At 39.7% G+C, this 18155-nt stretch overlaps 1 protein-coding gene and 1 long non-coding RNA gene across 3 annotated transcripts; one reads left to right on the forward strand and one right to left on the reverse strand.

Moving 5' to 3' along the window:
* Nucleotides 1–147: 147 nt before the first annotated feature.
* On the reverse strand, nt 148–10322 carry GTSE1 (G2 and S-phase expressed 1). 2 transcript variants are annotated; one of them, XM_058022768.1, is made up of 11 exons: nt 10261–10322; nt 9595–9678; nt 8849–8912; nt 8169–8772; nt 7171–7318; nt 5704–6081; nt 5348–5420; nt 4625–4873; nt 3240–3459; nt 1495–1635; nt 148–547 (listed from the first exon to the last, which is right to left on the reverse strand). In XM_058022768.1, exons 2-11 carry the CDS (start codon nt 9671–9673, stop codon nt 464–466), a joined length of 2040 nt encoding a protein of 679 aa, XP_057878751.1. In that variant the 5' UTR covers nt 9674–9678; nt 10261–10322; the 3' UTR covers nt 148–463. The 2 variants fall into 2 exon arrangements, with proteins under 2 accessions (XP_057878751.1, XP_057878752.1); XM_058022769.1 differs by lacking the exon at nt 10261–10322 and adding an exon at nt 9872–10026.
* Nucleotides 10323–13701: 3379 nt separating this feature from the next.
* Nucleotides 13702–16336, forward strand: LOC131082529 (uncharacterized). Its single transcript, XR_009114368.1, has 2 exons — nt 13702–14317; nt 15552–16336. It is a non-coding gene; the product is annotated as an uncharacterized LOC131082529 (long non-coding RNA).
* The last annotated feature ends 1819 nt before the right edge of the window (nt 16337–18155 follow it).

Genomic DNA, 18155 nt, shown 5'->3' on the forward strand with positions numbered 1-18155 from the left:
TTTGTTTCCAAACTTGCTACACCAACCTGAAGTCCAGTAGTTTCTACCTACATATTAGCATTTGTTAGTGAAACACTAGAAAAGTCTACCCAAAGCACGCAATAAAAAGTTGCTATTTTATACAGGTTTAGTAAACAACTCCTTTATTTTAAATTAAAGCTTGTTGTACACAGAGGAATCAAATGACAATGTAAGAAGTAAGGAGGCAGGCTTCCGATTCAGAAACTGGAATTACAATTCCAATTTTTTTGCCTCAGAGCAGCATAGTTTAAATACATCCATTGCAGCACATCCATGAATAAAACCATTATCAGACTGATTGTATCCAAGAGTGTTAGAATTCTATTTTGTAAATGCAGTTCATCAATCTACAGCCATCTTCAAAAAATTAAACAAATGAGGAATAACACCAAAACCACTTCAAAGATCACAGTTGCTAAGAATTCTTCATTTCAGTTCAAATTTAGAACTTCAGCAGAGGGGAATCCAGATTTTCTTTGTTTACATCAGGGCTCAGAGTGATAAGAGGAGAACTCAAATCAATTAGCTGAAAGAAAAACAGAAACATTTAGCTATTGTAGTCAACTGCTGTGCACAGCTACTGGCAGCTATAATCTCTATTATTCTCAAGTACTTTTCTTGTTTAGGGTTCCTAGTAATATCTAGAAGACAAATACAAGCACCACACTCAAGCTTTTGTGTTCAGGTTTTTAAAAACACACTCATTTTTAGCCAAGCACAAGATTCTCAAAAGGTGGTTATTGCCCATACTTACCTTAAAAACCTCAAAGCCTTTTCTAAGTTTCACTAACTATGCATATTGTAGTGACAGTGCCATCCAGCCAGGACACAGCACTTCTGAACTCCTCTGAACGTGCCCCCCAAAGTCAGAGATCTGCAATATTCCTCTTTTTACAAAATTTGAAGGGCCTGGTACTCAACTGAGCCCAACTACACCTTTTGTCAAAGGCTGCATCCTCATAGTTACCAGCATTCATCTGACAGTGATCTAAAGGCATCTGCCTTCAAGGCACTAATGCATAAAAATGCTTGTAAAATTTAGAGCAGATTCAAACAGCACACATCTTCCAACTCAGGAGAGGAGCTAAACAGGAGAGGCATTCCTTCTTTTTTGACTAAAATGAGCTGCTGCTAAGGACTGAAAATGTGCAAGAAAGGTGAAACAAGAATAAGCATGCCAACTCTGAAGTCAACATTCACTTCCTGCTTCAGAACAGTTTTGTTCTATAACTGCTTTAAGTCCTAAGTTCTTTCTCCATCCTTCTCCTTTTCCTATTTGCAGACTGCTTACTGAGCTGTAGTTCAGAGTACATTGTTTGTTTTTAAATATGACATTCTCTTAAGAGCACCTAATTATGTATATCATATTGAGCTAATATTAAATAATTCCTACAGTATTGTGGAACTGCTCTGCAGACAATTGACATTTTTCTGCTAACATAACTTGCAGCAGATGATGTGAATAAAGCTTACCTTTATCTGCCCAGATAACACAGGCTTTGCAGAAGTAATCTTACTCACTTCAGGAGTATTGGAAAGGTCAATCAAAGGTCTACATTCACATTCAGGAGTGTGTGAGAGAGATTTGTCTGCTCCAATATCCAGCAGTAAAGCCTTTTTAAAAAAAAAAAATCAGGTTTTCTCCCTGTTCAGCAAGTTTCCTTCATATGCATTGAGGCAAGCAATTTAGCTTATGCAGCTTTAATAATCACAGATTAGGCTTAATTTACAGCTTGGTATCTTTCATGCAGGATTCATTGCACACAGTGTAAAACCCTCAGCTCCTACTCTCTGGCTAGCATCACAGGGAAAATGCAGTAAGGCAAAGCAAAAGAGAACCCTTGGGGCATAAAACAGTTTTTCACTTGAAAGTATAGTTAAATTTAAAACAGAAGATTAGTAACCCTTTAATATTGAAATTATTTAACTACAATTACTGTGTAATGTTATTTAGCCATATAAACCATTCTCTACAGCTTCACACTCTAGTTATCCTTTTGTCCAGTTTAACTACCCCATACATGTACTAAGCAATTCTGAAACACACAGTTATGCCACCAAGTAAGCTAACAGGGAACATACTGATAAAATAACATCAAGGAATTAATCCACAGATTATTCTAAACCTCAGTATTTGTAAATCAATATCCACTTTGTCAGGTTACTATTTCAGAACTACAACTTTAGCCCCTTCTTCTTAATGTCTGTGGATTGCCAGCTTTCAATATGAAGCCACTACATGCTTGAGAGAGGGGAAGTGTTCACTGAAATTATTACTTGGCACTGAAGTTCACTGCTATATGGACTTTGGGGTTTAATCCTCACTCACTGTATGCAGATTTACACTCCTTTTAGGTGACTGAATTAAGCTACAGCAGTGTTTTGGGTTTGGAGGGTTTTTTTAAATCCCTGAAGGAGCTTTATGGCTGCAACACAAACTGCCCTGCATCGCTACTTTTCTAACTGAAGCTACAAGGATTTCACAGTACTCTTCCAAAAGTGGAAATTTAATATACAATCTGCAAGTTTTTGACAGTACATCTGAGATGGGAACACACTTAATGGAAATACTGAGCATATGATGTTCAGTGCTAAATACAGGCACTGGAGGGTGCACATGGTTACAGCCAATTGGGCACCACAATGTAAAAAAAAGATACTGAGCTATCAGAGAGCATCCAGAGGAAGGCAGTGAGGATGGTGATGGGCCTGGGGGGAGCCTCATGAGGAGCAGCTGAGGGCACTTGGTCTGTTCAGCCTGGAGAAGAGGAGATGAGGGGAGACCTCACTGTGGTCTTGAACATCCTCACAAGGGGAAGCAGAGGGGCAGGTACCAATCTCTTCATACTCGTGATCAGTGACAGGACTTAAGGAAACATCATGAGGCTGAGTTGGGGAGGTTTAGATTGGATAGCAGGAATAGGCATTTTACTCAGAAGGTGGCTGGGCACTGGAACAGGCTCCCCAGGGAAGTGGTCACAGCACCAGCCTGACAATTCAGGAAGTGTTCAGTGTGATTCCTGGAGTGTCCTGTGCAGGGCTGGGAGCTGGACTTGATGATTCTGATGGGTCCCTTCCAACTCAGAATATCTTATTTCATTATTCTAACACACTTTAACCTCATGTATACTGAAGTGGTTTCCCTATTTATCCCTTGTCTTGAAATAAATCAAGCACTTTACTTAGTAGTGTTGTAGGAAAATATACTCATTTCTTACCTCAGGTTGTTTCTCTTCAGCCAGCTCATTTTGTACTTCAGCCAGCTCATTTTGTACTTCAGCCAGCTCATTGTGTACTTCTGCCTCTTTTAATGCATTTTCTGCTCCTTCTGTAGCAGTTTTCTCTGGTGAGAAGTCAAGTACAAGAGGTAGCACAGCTGGAGGAGACGTATCATCCTCCGAAGATGTCTGTGTCTTACTCTCTTGTTTCTGTTTAGAGCTAGGGAAAAGAGTATCACAGATAACTAAGTTTTTAATCAGCATTAACTAAAGACAGAAAAGCCAATTTCTAACCTCATTGCCTCCTTTTTTACCCCAAGCTTTAATGACCAAAAGGCTTCCCATATTTTTATCCAAATAAATGCTAGTTACCCACAAAATACAAAATGCTTTATTCTGCAGAAAAAGTATAGCCTACCCATGCAAAAAAAAAAGGGATTATGAAGAATTTAATCTTACTTGACATTTCCATCCAGCCTAAACTTCACACAATGTATTTTTTTTGGTTTTTTCTAAACTTGGAACAGCTAGCAAAGAGGCATTGATTTTGTGTATAACTGAGCAACCCACTTCAGCCCCTGCTGAAAGGAGGTGCTGACACTGGCTGGAGGACCAGAGGCTGTAATCTGATTAGTATAATAAAGTAACTGTAGACAGAATAATTGTTTCCTTGAGAGAAAAGACTATTTGACACATTTGGCCTAAGTAACATGACACAGTTTTCTGAATCATGAATTATTCCTATTTTAATTCAGTTCCTCTCCACCAGCCATAAAACAGGCCTGCATACGTATACATGGCCCTTGTCAGAAGATGCTGGGTGGATAATATGAAGAAGGCAACACTACTTTTACATTAAAAAAAAGAAAAAAAAAAAAAGAAAAAAATAAAAGAAAAAAATAAAAGAAAATTAAAATATAAGTAAAACTGCTCAGAAAATAAAGTTCAAGTCAACAAAATCCTTGGCTTTTTGACTGATGCTTTAAAAAGTGTCATTTTACAGACCACTGGCAACAATATAAAACAAAAGTTAAAAGTAATATGCATTTTAATCAGCTGTCTCCCTTCATCAGAAGGCAACAGCAGAAAAACACCAGAGCATCGGACACAAGTCTTAAATTTTTTCCTTGCCCGAGAAATACAAATAATTTCCTATTAAAGCTGTAATTCTTTAGTGTTAGATATTGACTCACCTCAGTATGGCTTATATCATTTTACCAGTCACAAGTTTTAAGTTTTTATTAGGCCTAAACAGCTTTTGTATGCTCAAATGGTTTATTCTAACATTTAGCAGAGGCCCTTGAAACCCCAGAGTCATCACTAGAGTTCACCGAGAGGCAGTTTGCCTACAATACTCATTTCACACATGAAAATTTCTGTCTTACCCAGCTGTAAAAGTCTTTTTGGCAGAAAAGCTGAAGCTCTGCTGAAGAGATGCAGCATGTGGAGAAGTTGGCACTCTTGGTACAGTTTTGGGAGTCACTGCTGGGAACCCCGAGATCCGACGGACGGGTGTAGGCAGGCCAGACCGCTTCACGCTGGCTGGAGTCATGGGGGCAGATCTCTCAGGAAAACAAAAACCCTGGAAGGCCTTATCTTCTGAGCCTTTCATAGGAGTGCTGACTGCCATGGCACTGCAAGGGGAACAGGCCTTAGCCAATACCTTCTAGAAAGTGTATGAATAACACTTTTCTACCAAACTACAGAAATCCATTTCCCTTCGCTCAGTAAGGAAACAGTAGTCACCTTAAGGTTGATAATTACAGCACAGTAAGGGCTTTACTCAATCAGAATTCTTTTATGAATTATTTCAGTCTATTTAGCACTGCAAAGAAACCTCTTCTGAATAGAGTGGGAGGGTTATTTGGTTTAGTTTTGGGTTTTGATTTGTTTTAAATCAGTTCCAATAGGTGTGTCTGGATTCCACTCTACTGGAGTTTTGAATTTGAATGGACATGGAGAATCAGTTCCAATCAACATGTCTAACTTGGCAGGTCTCAAAGCACTAGACAATGAGGTTAGAACTTTTAAAAGACTGTTGTGACACCCAACCATGTTGTATGCTAAGAAGGATGCCTCAGTGCACCCAATTTTCAGTGAAGCCCTACCTTCCAGGTGTGCCACAAAATGTTAATCCAAGAGATGGTGCTGCTTTTGGTGCCAACTTGCTTGGTGTTGCATCTAAAGAGAAAATTTTTGTTAGCTGCTATCAGATTCATATTTATTTATTTTATAGCATTTATCTTTCAGTTAAATACTAATTCCTTCCCAAAGGTGGACAGAAGTGTAACGAAACAAATAACAAGCCTTCAAGGTAACATCTGCTTTTAACAACCAAAGTAGAAGACTTTGTCTTCTACTGTGGTTGTTAAAAGCAGATGTTGTATGACCTTCTTCTTCTACTTTGGTTGTTAAAAGCAGGTTGTACGACCTTCTACAAAGGTCATACAAAGTACGTGCTTACCTTGAGTCTTCACAGGAGCCTTGGTTTGACTTGTGGAAGCAGACAAAACTCTAGCCTTGGGCTTTGGACACAGGCTTCCTTTTGTTGAAGTCCCATCTTTATTCTGCTGACATAGCTGCTGCAGACTGGAAACAGAGCTTGGTCTCCGAATCCCACTGCCTGCAGCCTCACATGATGCTGCAGAAGATGAAGATTTAGCCAGGCTTATGGCACCAGATATTTTGGGAGTACTAGCTGATCTCACTTGCTTCCTGAATTTCTCAGTGTTGGCAGCCTGCAGAGATGACACTGTGGTAGGTCTGACAAGGGCCAGCCTGCTTGTACCAGATGAAAGCTTAGAGCCATTCACACCAGCTTTTGATGGCAGGCTTGACTTTCCTGAAATAGAAAGTTGTCCTTTTATAGTTTTTGACTAAGCAGAATAATTATACTAACACAGGAAAGAAAAGCAGCAATTTACAGCATTTAAATTCAGGTTCAACCAGTTCAAGTTTAAGGAGAATATATACAACTACTGAAAATTTATTCCTATTCCTCAAATTCTTATTTTATAGTTTTCTCACCAAATTCCTTAATTACTGCAATCAAATGAAAGAATATTCTTCAAGGAATGCCAGAACAGTTTGCAGATTCAAATCACTTCCAGCATTTACTCCCAGCAGAGCTGGCCCTGTTCCCTTATGTAGATTTCTGTAAAGTTCTTACTTTCAACCTGTAGATTACTTTCATTAACAGGATGAATCTTGATTAGACAGTTCTATTGCATAAAATAGTTCATACTAAGCTTTTAATAATATGCTATTATTCTCCCAGAAAGAAGGTGCAAAATAAAAATTTGCTCAAATTTGGTATTTTGATAGATGTACAAGAACTGTAGTCCTGACATCTGTCAGTACTTCTAGGAGACTATTTTCCTGATCCTTTGAGGCTTACTGAAATATCAAATTCATGGTCTCAACACAATACAAGCCTCTTGACTGTGTTATCTCCCCAAAGATGTTTTTCCCATCTGCTTGAGTAAATAAAGCTCAGCCTTTATTTAGGCTTACAGAAACATGGAATAATGCCTCCCCATTTCCTTCCAAATTTCAGTTGTTTTGGGGTTTTGTTTTTTCTTTTAATTCCAGTCAGACAAGCTTAGAGTATTCAGAAGCTGACGTTCTTGGCTCTAATAGAGGAGATCATGCATAAAGGAAAGAAAATTCCTTCCTTTCTAGCTGTGTCAGATGCTCACATGCAGGCATCAGGTTTGTATGAATCTAGTCAATCTACAAATCATGGATGTCTAACATTTATCTCTAGTCCACAGGGATTTACTGGGCTAGCCTAGAAAATTCTCCATACAAAATACTTCTTAGTGCTTGAATGTACTGAATACCATTAAAACATTTCCAAATCCAAAGTCCAGAAGATGCTCAGCTATTTCAAAATTGATTTGTGGCACAAATCTGTAGTAAGAGCAATTACCTTTTTTGCCTATAGGAGAAATTGGTAAACTTGAATTAAGACTTGAGTTCATGCTGGAAACTGATGATGAAGATGATGATGTAGTCTTCCTTGTGAGACCACTGGCAACAGGAGGACATTTCAGATATGTCATCTTCCTTAAGCCAGGCTGAATCAAAAGAAAAACATTTAAGACATTATTGTGCCATTGTCTTGGTATTGTTACTTTTTACTTGTGAATTTTAGAGGAGCTCCTTAACACAGATTACATTTTAAGAAGTGAATTTTCTTAGAGACAAACCATTGTATCTGGATTATTATACAGAAACATCAGATCTAGGAGGCAAACAGTTATTTTTATTCCTGCCACAAAATTGAGTATGAACTCAGTTTTGCAATTAGAGAATAAAAAGAGTCAGCCTAGGCAGCAGTATATCAGAGTCCTGTTATTTCTATAGGTGATGGTTCTTAAGAAGCCCCTACCCTATCTTCAGTAAAATCTGTAATACATACCAGAGGCCAAGCTATAAAGTGTAGAGCAATAAAATCCAAAAGATATTCTATCAAAAGACTGTGATTTGTGCTCACAAGGTCACTAACACAACTGTTTCCTTGCTATCCCAGGATACATTTCCATTGACAAGGATTAAATAAAGCCACTTTTACACATTAAGTATAAAATTACACATGAAGTGTAACAGTGTAGTAATTTTACCAGCAACACAGCAGTGTCAGAAACCAGTTAGAAGAGAAGCCAAGAATTACAGCATTCACAAAACCAGAACACAAATGAAATTTACTTGCAAATGCTCCACACTGTCATAATAGACAAAGTAATCAGTTATTATACCTTAGTACCTGCCTCATTTTTGTTCTATATACATTTTCTGACTAAGGACGAGGTAGAGAGCACCAGGAGATTAAAGTTTGCTTTTGAAAATAAAAGATTGTAGACAGATTAAATATTCATAAAACACAGACTTCACTTGAAGAAAACATTGCCCAGAACCTGACTTTACCTTGTCAATTGTCAACAAATTGCTTTTTCCAGAAGCAGATGATGGCTTTGCCATTGGCAGTTTGCCAATTGCTTTTGCATTTGTTTCCTTGGTTTCCTGCTCTTCTGTCAGGGGTAAACTGGCATTTTTTGTAGGAGACACACAACTTTTAACAGGGCTTCTGTTAGGAGGAGCAGGAAGAGCATGGACTTGGCCATCTGACACGAGTTTCTGTGATGCCTTCTGAAAACAAGGGGGCAGCTGACATGCTGGGCTACCCTGCACACAGTACGTCTCCCGTTTAACGGGCCTGGGACTTAGTGCTATGTTTTTGTTTCTCAGTATCTTCAGCTTTGACTGTGAGTCCTCCACAAATGTTTCTACAATCTTGTTTTCCTGTTCTTCTGATTGGCCTATTTTGGTCTCCTTGTCCTTGCTTCCAGTCTCTATTTGCAGTGCCAACAAATGAGCTTCTTTGAAGATTTCCACAAATTTCTCTCCTTGAAGTGGGCTCCACATGAGTTTATCATCAAAAGCAGACACACTCTTTTTTGCTTCAATACTGGCAGCAATACATCTTTCTTTGTGTCCCACAGGTCCAACAAAAACTTCATCTTCATTTCCACTACAAAGAAAAATAATTTAGGCCAGCACCGTGCATGTGTCCATTTAGGAGGGTCTACAGTACTTACATAACTTACCTTGTTGAAGAGAGTGAAAGGTCAAAATCAAACTTTTCATCAGTCAGAAGAGGAAGGTCTGAAACTGTAAAAAGGATTTTGTCACAGCATGGATTTGCAATGAAAATGATTGCATATGCTTTGGCAATTTGGTGAGTGATGCCAGCTGGCAAAAAGCTTCAGCTACCAAGTTTAAAATGTTAAACTTAAGAAAACATATTTTAGGCCCAAGAAATTTAAGGTACAACTGTGAATATGATCATAATTGTGAGATGCGCAAATATTGTGAAACAGCTTAATGGTAATTTCTAAGCAGCTGTAACAGCAACATGGAAAGCAGCTTATCAGCAGCCTCCAATGAAAGTAAGTGAGAACATGTAATCTAGAGCTATGTGACAGTGCAGGTGTCCCATCCATCAGTACTTTCCTCGTTCAGGTTACCACAGAACAGCAGCAGGAGTCATTAAGAAAGGTAATTTTCTTATTAGTTAATATATACACTAAATAAATCAGCAGCTGATGGATAAGGGAGGAGCTCAGATTACATATACAGAAGAGAGGTTGGTGACATCTATCACTAATACAGAAGTTTTAGCACTATGCTCCACAAGCTCCCCAGGAGGCTTCTGGGCAGCAGCAGCCCATCCAAGGAGGTGAGCACACAGCATGATGTAAGGCAGACAGAGGATGTCTACTGCTCTGAGCTGGCTTAGCCTGTAACAGGGGATATACCACATAGAGAATAACTCAATATGATCCCCACCTACCATTGCTCATGCAAATATCTAGTTTTTCTTCAGTCAAATGACTCAGGCTATCTATTGACATTTCTTTTTTTTCCTCCATGGTACCTGGAAAATATACAAGTAGACATGCAAGAGGTTTAAAAAAACGCCAAAACCGAACAACAGGCGCTCAGACTTTGATGATACTGCTGAATGAATGAGGAGGTAAACATTCCCTTTGAAGACTCCCATATTTAGGGACTGCCACACAGAATAGTGAGGGTTGGAAGAGTCCAATCCCGTATCAAGGCAGGGTCACCTGGATCGGGTTACACAGGAACGCCTCCAAGTGGGTTAGCAATATCTCCAGAGAGGGCGACTTCATGACTTCCCCGGGCAGCCTATTCCAGTGCTCTCCCACCCTCGTTCCTATTCACGCTGAAATGAAGCTTCCTGTGGTTTAGTTTAACTTAGCACTGGACTCGTCCTGGCGCTGGGCACCGCCCAAAGGTGGCTTATGGGATGCCACGCAGTTCACCATCCCACCGACCGCCCAACGCCCCACCTCAGCCGAGCTCGCACAGGTCCCCCCCTTCCCCGACCGCGAACGGGAAGCAGGGAGAGGCCCCCGGGCACGGCGCTGGGGCTCTGGGGCCGGACCCGAGCCGGGCTTTCCCCCTCCGCCGCCGCCGTCCCCCCCGCGCTCACCGCTCGCCCCTCACCGCCGCCGCGCACGAGCCGCGCCGCGCACCGCCGCGACTCGGAAAGCGCGCCCCGCTCACGTGACGCGCCCCGCGCGCCCTCATTGGCCGGTTCGAAGGATACACGAGCACTTCCGGTGCATTCTGGGACTTGTAGGTAGCGGGGGCCCTCAACGGCTGCTCTGCTGTCCCGTCCCCGCCTCTGGCACGGGCCCTGGCCGTGGTGCATCGCCCCCGCGGGTCGTCCTGGCTCAGCCCGGCTTGCCTGGCCGGCCTCGGTGCTGGCTCGGCCTGAGCAGGGTGTGGGCATTGCCGAAGGTCTCGCCATGGGGCCGTGCTTTTGTGCCTCCGGGCACAGGCGCCACGCTGGCTGCCGTGCGGCCTCCTCCGGGCCCACGCCTTTGGTTTCCTTGACACCTTTGCTGTGTGTGGTTGTCCCCGTGTCTTTAACGCTAGAAGTGAAGCTAAACGGCTGTTGAGCTTGGACATAAGAGGAATTTAATCACAGCAAGCATGACTAGACATTGGAATGGGCTGCCTGGGCAGGTGGTGGAGCCATCACCCTGCACGTGTTCAAGGAAAGACTGGATGTGGCACTCAGTGCCAGGTCTGGTTGTCCAGGTGGTGCTCAAAGGTTGCACTCAGAGCTCTTTTCCAGCCTAACAGATTCTGTGATATCCCCTGCTGTGGAGGGGATTTATAGCTAATCCTAAACTGGCATAAGGAATAATGAGATCCATGGATGTCAGTCCCAGCTACAAACTATTAATTATCAGTCCCATAAAAACAGCCTGTGAAAAATGTCAGTCACTTTTTTTTTTTTAATTTTAAAACTTTAATAGTAATAAAATGGTTATTAAAATAGTAATACAATTGGAGTAATAATAATTTGGACAATTTGGATTAGGACAATATGAGACAATAGAAACAAAGAGTTACAGACATCTGGATACCTTTTTCTGGGCAGCACAAGCCCGAAAAAGGACACACGTTAACAGAGGATTAACCCTTAAAAGCAATAACCTGTTGCATATTCATATACTTCATACATGATGCATAAATTCCACTCAAACACAGGATTCTGTGTGGTCTGTGTCAGCTTCGTCCTCTGAATCCTAACAGTGTCTTCGAGGCAGGAAGGAGTTCATTTCTCCTGATAATGGGGCAATAAATTCTTTTTCTGTGAAAGATTTAGGTGTCCTGTGGCTACTATCTCAGTGCAAGTCCTTTGTTTAAAAAAAGTATCCTACATAGCATAGTTTCTATTGTAACATTTTTATAATCTAAAACTTTATTTAACACACTACTTAAGAGAATTAATACAGCATTACTTTCTAACACAGCACATATAACATTCATTTTAATGTTTGTAAAAAGCCAATCATAAAATACACATCTTTCACAAGCCTGACTGTTAGAATAATTTTAAAAGTAGAACCATGTTCACGAAAAACACTAGGAAAACACCACTCTTCACATTTCTTCTGACATTTAATGGTGTGCAGTGCAGAGGGTTTTCTCTTCATGCATGCATGGTATGAGAAATTGAGTTCCAGTGATGTATTCTGTTCTAAGTATTTTTAGATGACTAAATCAACCAGCTGGAATTTATCAGCTGAATAAGAATAGTTAATCATAACCTGCAGATTTTCATATAGATAGGATTAGAGAATATCCTTTCTCCACTCGACCATTTGTCATTTTTTTTACCTTTCATGGAGCCCCACAAGCAGTATGTATGTGACTTGAGTATGCAGCAAGTGCCCTATGTATTGGCAAATATGCACAGTAAATGGCTGGGACAAATAGGTTTCTGCTGGGTATTAACATGCTCACCTCACACTTCTCCCTCCCTTGGGGACTCCCTCCTGGCTGGCAGAGGTCATGGGGAACTGTCCAGCTCAGTTGCTTCTAAAATAGGTCAATCCTCATTGTCACAGTTTCTGTCTTCCAGTATTTTACATCAGAATTTTCTACTTGTTCTCTTTGGTGTTTTCCTCATTGCTCCTTGAATTACTCTTATGGATGTAACAATTTCAATTTATTGGTTTTGTATATTTCTTTCCATTCAATTTCATGTCATTATAATTCCTACATAGTCTGTTTGTTTCTCTTTTTTCTCTGTTTTCAAGACTTCATTTCCTTTCATGAAAGGAAATTCTACATTTCCTCAAAGGAAATCTTGCAATTTCAATGAGAATCAATTTGGAAAGGTGTGGTCTATTTCCCTGCAGTTCATGTCATCCCATGCCATTTGTTTTCCCTTTGTTGCAATTTTTTTTCTTCAAGCATTTAATTTCATCTATTTCTTGTCCTCTCCTTTTGTTTGACTTCATTCCCTGATTCTGGGACTTTTGTAAATTTAATTTTGGTAATTTTGGTCTTTTTCACTGCACCTCATTTCATCCCAATTGATTTGGTTGGAATCACTGCATTCCCTTTTTTTAAAATTGCATCATATCATATCATATCAATCTCCTTTCCAGAGTGTTTGTTACACTTTCTTCTCTGTTTTCAAGATTTCATTGTTGAAATTTCTGAACCAAAGTGAAAAAATGATAAGGTAATGGGATGACATGAAGCACAGGGAAATGGATCAAACCTTGCTGAATTGGTACAGTTTGAAATCACAAGATTTCATTTCTTTCACGAAATGAAGAATTTCCTTTCCTGAAAGGAAATAAAATCTCAAAGTCAGAGAAAAAAGTGAAACAGACTGGGGCAGGGTAATAATGACAAGAAATTCAGTGGTCAAAAATAAAGAATCCCTTCTTCCAAGTCAATATTTATGTTTTTCTGTATTTAATATATTTCTAATAATGAAGAACGAGTTTTTGTCCTTGGTAGCCTCGCTGGTTCCAGTGACAGTTTTAGTCACATGGGTCAACAAACTCAGTTTTCATTTTCTGAAGTGTAAGTGATTCTTCCAGGACATATTTGGAAATTACTAGTTGTTTTAATAAAACTAAGGGAACAGTTTTATTTTTATAAAAACTTAAATGCTGTAACCAGGACATGTGAAGGAAAGGCAAAAGCTTTTAGAAATGCACCAGAACTACAAGTTGAGATTTGTCTTAATAGCAATTATATGTGACAATAAGCTGAAAGTAACAGTTAAATGAGAAATACAGTTATTTTAAAGATGATGCAATAAAGTGTTTTGGGAAAGAAGGTTTTTGGTCTGTCTTTAAAAATTGCAAATTTAAATGTGTTTGTTTATAAGCCCTACAGATCATTACAGGGGCATTGAATTGGTTGTACTAAACCCACCATTAACCCAGTTGGTCAGGCAACACCCACCTTGGGAGGAACTCTGCACTGGCACAACCTCTTGGTAATTAATGGCTCCAGTGGTCAGGATGTAGCTGTTACTAACCCTGGATGTCAAAATGTGGTTTTTGTGGTGATATTATTGACTGCTGATTGAATGTGATCATATTATAAAAATCAAACTTTTTTTAAAAAGCCATCTGCTTTTTTCAGAAAAAATATTTGATTATTACAGCATATGTAAGTGATGGTGGCTTGAAATTTCACTCAAGGCAATTTAAACCAAATTGCAGTTGTAGAAAGGAACCAAGTTTTACCCCAAAATAGCTTGTGATCTAATAGAAAGTAATTCTGTTACAGCTCATCCTGCATTTTTCATCACCACCACCCTCCATCTGTGCATTACTTGTGTTGTTATAAATTTGGCAACACTTCAGCAGTGAGCTACTGTTTATAACTAGAGATCCCAGCAGCTAAAAGAAGCCAGTCACTGGGATTACTCATAATTTGCCTTGTGAACTGCTCAAGGGAATTTCTTGAAGAACTGTGTCAAAATCAGCTTTAGAAAGCATTCATTTGAGAGCTTTCATTGACACATAGAAGATTACTGTTCTGAGATTACCGTTGGTCAAGTTGGTGGGCTTGGAAAGAGGATTCTTTTTGTTGGTACTGAGAGAAAATTTTCTCATTTTGTGCAAGGAAACGAGGATAAAATAAGCTTTTTTCCTCTCTGCAAGAAGAAATCTGACGCAGTGGGAACTCAATCAGCCAGACACCATGAATGCTTGCAGAAGGTAAGCTGCATATACTGCATTCCCCTCAGGTAGGAACAGCAAAGCAAAGTATTGGCAGAATGTTCCTCTTGTGGTCTTCACATGATGCTTCCAAATGATCATGAACTGTTATTTGGTTTGCAGCTACACGAGAGATTGTCCTGATAAAAATGTTAAATGTCTAATTCTGCAATTGTCTTCTGTAAAAGCTCAACAGCAGAACTTCTGTTTTATTGATTAATTCCCTTTTGGAGATTGCATTTCCTAGGCTTAGAGTTTTAACAAATCAGTTTTGACAGCTCTCTTCCAAGTGTGCCTAAGTATGTAATTTGTGGGTTAAAGTTTGTTTTTACTCATAAGCTCTATCTGTGCTAACATTTGTGGTAATCTCTACTGTCACAGTAAAGCAGGAACATGTATGAACCAGACCTGCAATGCATCTAATCCATCTCAGACCCCTTCCTAACAAATGTGAAAATCACAAGCTAATTAATCTCCTTTTGGCATTCCAGTTCAGACGTAATTGTGCACATTAAACATTTATTTTCTCTTAAAAAAAAGAGGGCAAAAGCAGCAGGAACAAGGACTTAGCACTGGGGCTTAGCAGGCAATTTTCAGTGAAGATAATAACTGGAGGTCTGTTGCCATAGGTGAATGTTTCTCATTTCAAACCCTTTGGGAAAGGTGACAAAGCAATGTCAAATGTTACTGCAGAGAATCCTGCAGATGTGCTTTATGTAGTTACTCCTGACTGGTATCTTTGCCTAATGAAAAGATACAAGTCAGGAGTATCAGGATTCATCCTTGACATAAGTCCCCTCTGAAAAGCAGAGATAGAAAAACATGCCAGAACAGGATGGGAAGATCACATGCTGTGCTTATTCCTGTACATTAAAGCTTTGAAAACTGTAATTTTTTATTTGAACCCTGCCTCTTTCATAATATTGCAAAATGAAAGGATATGTTTTTTCTCATACAATGATCTGTATCAATAGTGAGGAGTAAGAACATTGTTTTTCCTCTAACAAGCCCATATCCTGTCACTGTGCCTGTCAGTGGGAGAGAAATACCAAATGGCTGGTAAATGTTTTGCATTTCCAATTATAGAAATTATTTTATTACCTCCAGACAATCTGAAGAGTTCTTTCCCAAATCTAGTCAATGATTAATGCACACTCTGGATTTCATTACAAACACTACTGAACTCTTAATAAAGAATAATTTTTAACCTTAATCTTGCTTTTTATTATGTCAGGATACATTCTCTCCGTGCCCACAGACAGAAACCTAATGGAAACAGAAGTGAGAACTGGCACAGCACCTCTGGGTTCCAGCAGCAGCATGGAGATTATCTTGTTACAGTCCACACCCTGTACACAGTGATCATCATGATCCTTCTAGGGGCACTCTGGGGAGCCTGGTCAAGAAAGGATTCATCCTTATAGCAGCAGTATAGGAACTTTCTCTGTCAAATATTTAAAGAAGTATTTGTGTCAATTATCCATCCACTCAAGAAGTACAAAAAATGGTCTCAGCATATTTCAGTTTACTTGAAACTGCTTAAGTGTTTGCTACTTGTGCAAGTGAATCTATGAAGCAATTTAACCAGCCATGTACAGAACATCATTTTGTGAATAACAAGAGACCTCCTTGACCTGTACACATTTATATTATCCTCAGCATGTAAATGAAACTTGAAGCATGATATTCTTGAAAGAGGAGTTCAACTTCTGTTTTATTGGTCAATATTTTGTATGTCCACCCCAGCTTTCCATTTGTGAACTTGCTGAGTCTCTACCTCTGCTAAATTTGCCTGTCCCAATCCATGGTAAAACATACACTGCAAGCAGGGAAATAATCTGCTGTGTCACAACAACATAGGAAAAAATAACCAAGAAACCCAGCTATTCTGCTGGCAAAGGAAGATCACTGAAAAAGTTAAATTCTCCATTGCTGAAGAGTTTATATGGGACTTGCATCTATTATCTTTAACTTATGGTAATGACTTTGTATACTCAGGAATAAAATTATGGAATAAGCTGCTTTTGTGAATCCTTTGTCACAGAACCAGCTGGCTCAGTCTTCACCTTGTATATATTTATCTGCAACCACCACTTGCTTTTCCATAATTCATGAACATCTCATGGCAGCACCAGCTCCTACAAACACCAGCCCATCCCTGATGGGGGCATTCCATACTCCCACATTTTCAAGGAAATAATTCCACTCAGACAACCTGCAGGCTTTCTGAACATAGAGCCATTTGGCAGTTTCTATTCAACTCTTTGTTGGCTGTCTACAGCTGATGAGCACACATTAGTGGACTGGCAGCTCTGAGGGACAGGGACTCTTGGAGACAACAGTCCAAGCCTAAACTCAGCTTAAACCCCAAATGTTAACCCCCAAAAACCCAAACTCTGCAAGATATTTAGACATTTAGATATTTAGATATTTAGACATTTAGACAGACTCGGATACACATTTGTAATCAGGTAGTACCTGCAGACAACACAATTCCTAAGGTATTCTGTACCCCATTTTGGTATCCATCCATAATCAGGAGGAGTACATAAACTGAAATGTCCCTGAGAAGAGCTCCAGGAGTGTTAACAAGGATCAGTGCAGCCCCAGAGACACTGGTGTCAGCTCTCAGCAGGCAGTGAGGTGCTGGAGTTGCTGTTCCTCCAACCAGGGTTACCCCACTGCACAGACACCACCTCAGCCTGCTTTAACATGGCAGCAGTGCTTTTCCTCCCTAGAGAACAGCACACAAAGGAATACTTAAGAAACCAGATGATTAGCACATTTAATACATTGTCACAGAACATAGGGACCCAGTCACAAAACATGTAGGATGAACACTACAAGTGAACACAAAAGGATGGGCCCTCCCTTGTCAATAAAAGTTTGAAGTACACGTGATGGGAGAGGGACCTGCACATTCTGACAGCAGCACAAAAACCCCCAATGATCAGGGCTGTGGGACAGGCAGTGGCCTCAGCGTGCTGGAAGTCAAACACAAAATCCCAAATGCACCCCACCAAGGGAAAAAAACCCTAGAACAATTGACCACACATCATGATGTAGCATTTAATTGTTAAATTTATAAATTCTGCAGGAATAACCCTGCCTCTGAAGCACTGGAGGTCCAAATAAGGTATTGAAAATACTTCAGTCTCCTCTTTCACCTTGTGATAGAGGAGATGAGGTATGAAAGTTCAGAAGAGACTGCTGTAGAACATTAAATGTTTTGAAAAACATTTTTCTTAAAATTTTGCTTTCCTGGAAAACAACCTTAGTTGATTTAATGGTAACACTAGAGATCTAAATTAAATTATTTTTAATGTGTTCAGAAAGACAATTGTATCTTTGCAGGGTGAACAAAATCTACTTTTATTATCAGTTTTTGTAAATAACTCTTTTAAGTTGGATAATGCAACCACATCTTGTGAAAACCTGTGGTCTTGCAGGGCACAGTCTTCAAAGCAAACAGCCTCAAACCATCTGCCTGACTGAATGACACAGGAGACTTCAACTCCCAAAATAATTTCCTGTAAATCCACCCATGAAAACACCTCATTTGGGTCTCACAGTAAATCACAATTTAACTTATGTCAACAGTAATGAGCTATTTAATTCTCTACACCAATGAAATAGATGGAGAAGTAGAAACTGGGAACTCAAGTTTGGAATTTGTGTGTCAAAACTTTATGTAGTCATCATTTTATTACTATTTCTCCTGTACTAAACAGACTGGACAGATGTTTTACACGTGCTCAAAAAAGGCAGTGGTTTAAGTAAGCCTGTCTGCTGTTATTTTAAACTAACAAAAACATTGCAGTTCAGCCAGTGAGCCTTA

This window comes from Melospiza georgiana, chromosome 4 (genome assembly GCF_028018845.1).
Source record: "Melospiza georgiana isolate bMelGeo1 chromosome 4, bMelGeo1.pri, whole genome shotgun sequence".
NCBI classification, from domain to species: domain Eukaryota; kingdom Metazoa; phylum Chordata; class Aves; order Passeriformes; family Passerellidae; genus Melospiza; species Melospiza georgiana.

What these genes read in the sequence shown, in the direction of transcription:
- GTSE1 (XM_058022768.1), bottom strand. Translation starts at nt 9,673, where the DNA reads ATGGAGGAAAAAAAAGAAATGTCAATAGATAGCCTGAGTCATTTGACT. An exon ending in CTTTCACTCTCTTCAACAAG is followed by an intron (nt 8,773 to 8,848) that starts GTAAGTTATGTA and finishes TTTTCTTTGTAG; the next exon opens with TGGAAATGAAGATGAAGTTT. An exon ending in AAAAAGACTTTTACAGCTGG is followed by an intron (nt 3,460 to 4,624) that starts GTAAGACAGAAA and finishes TCTTTTCCCTAG; the next exon opens with CTCTAAACAGAAACAAGAGA.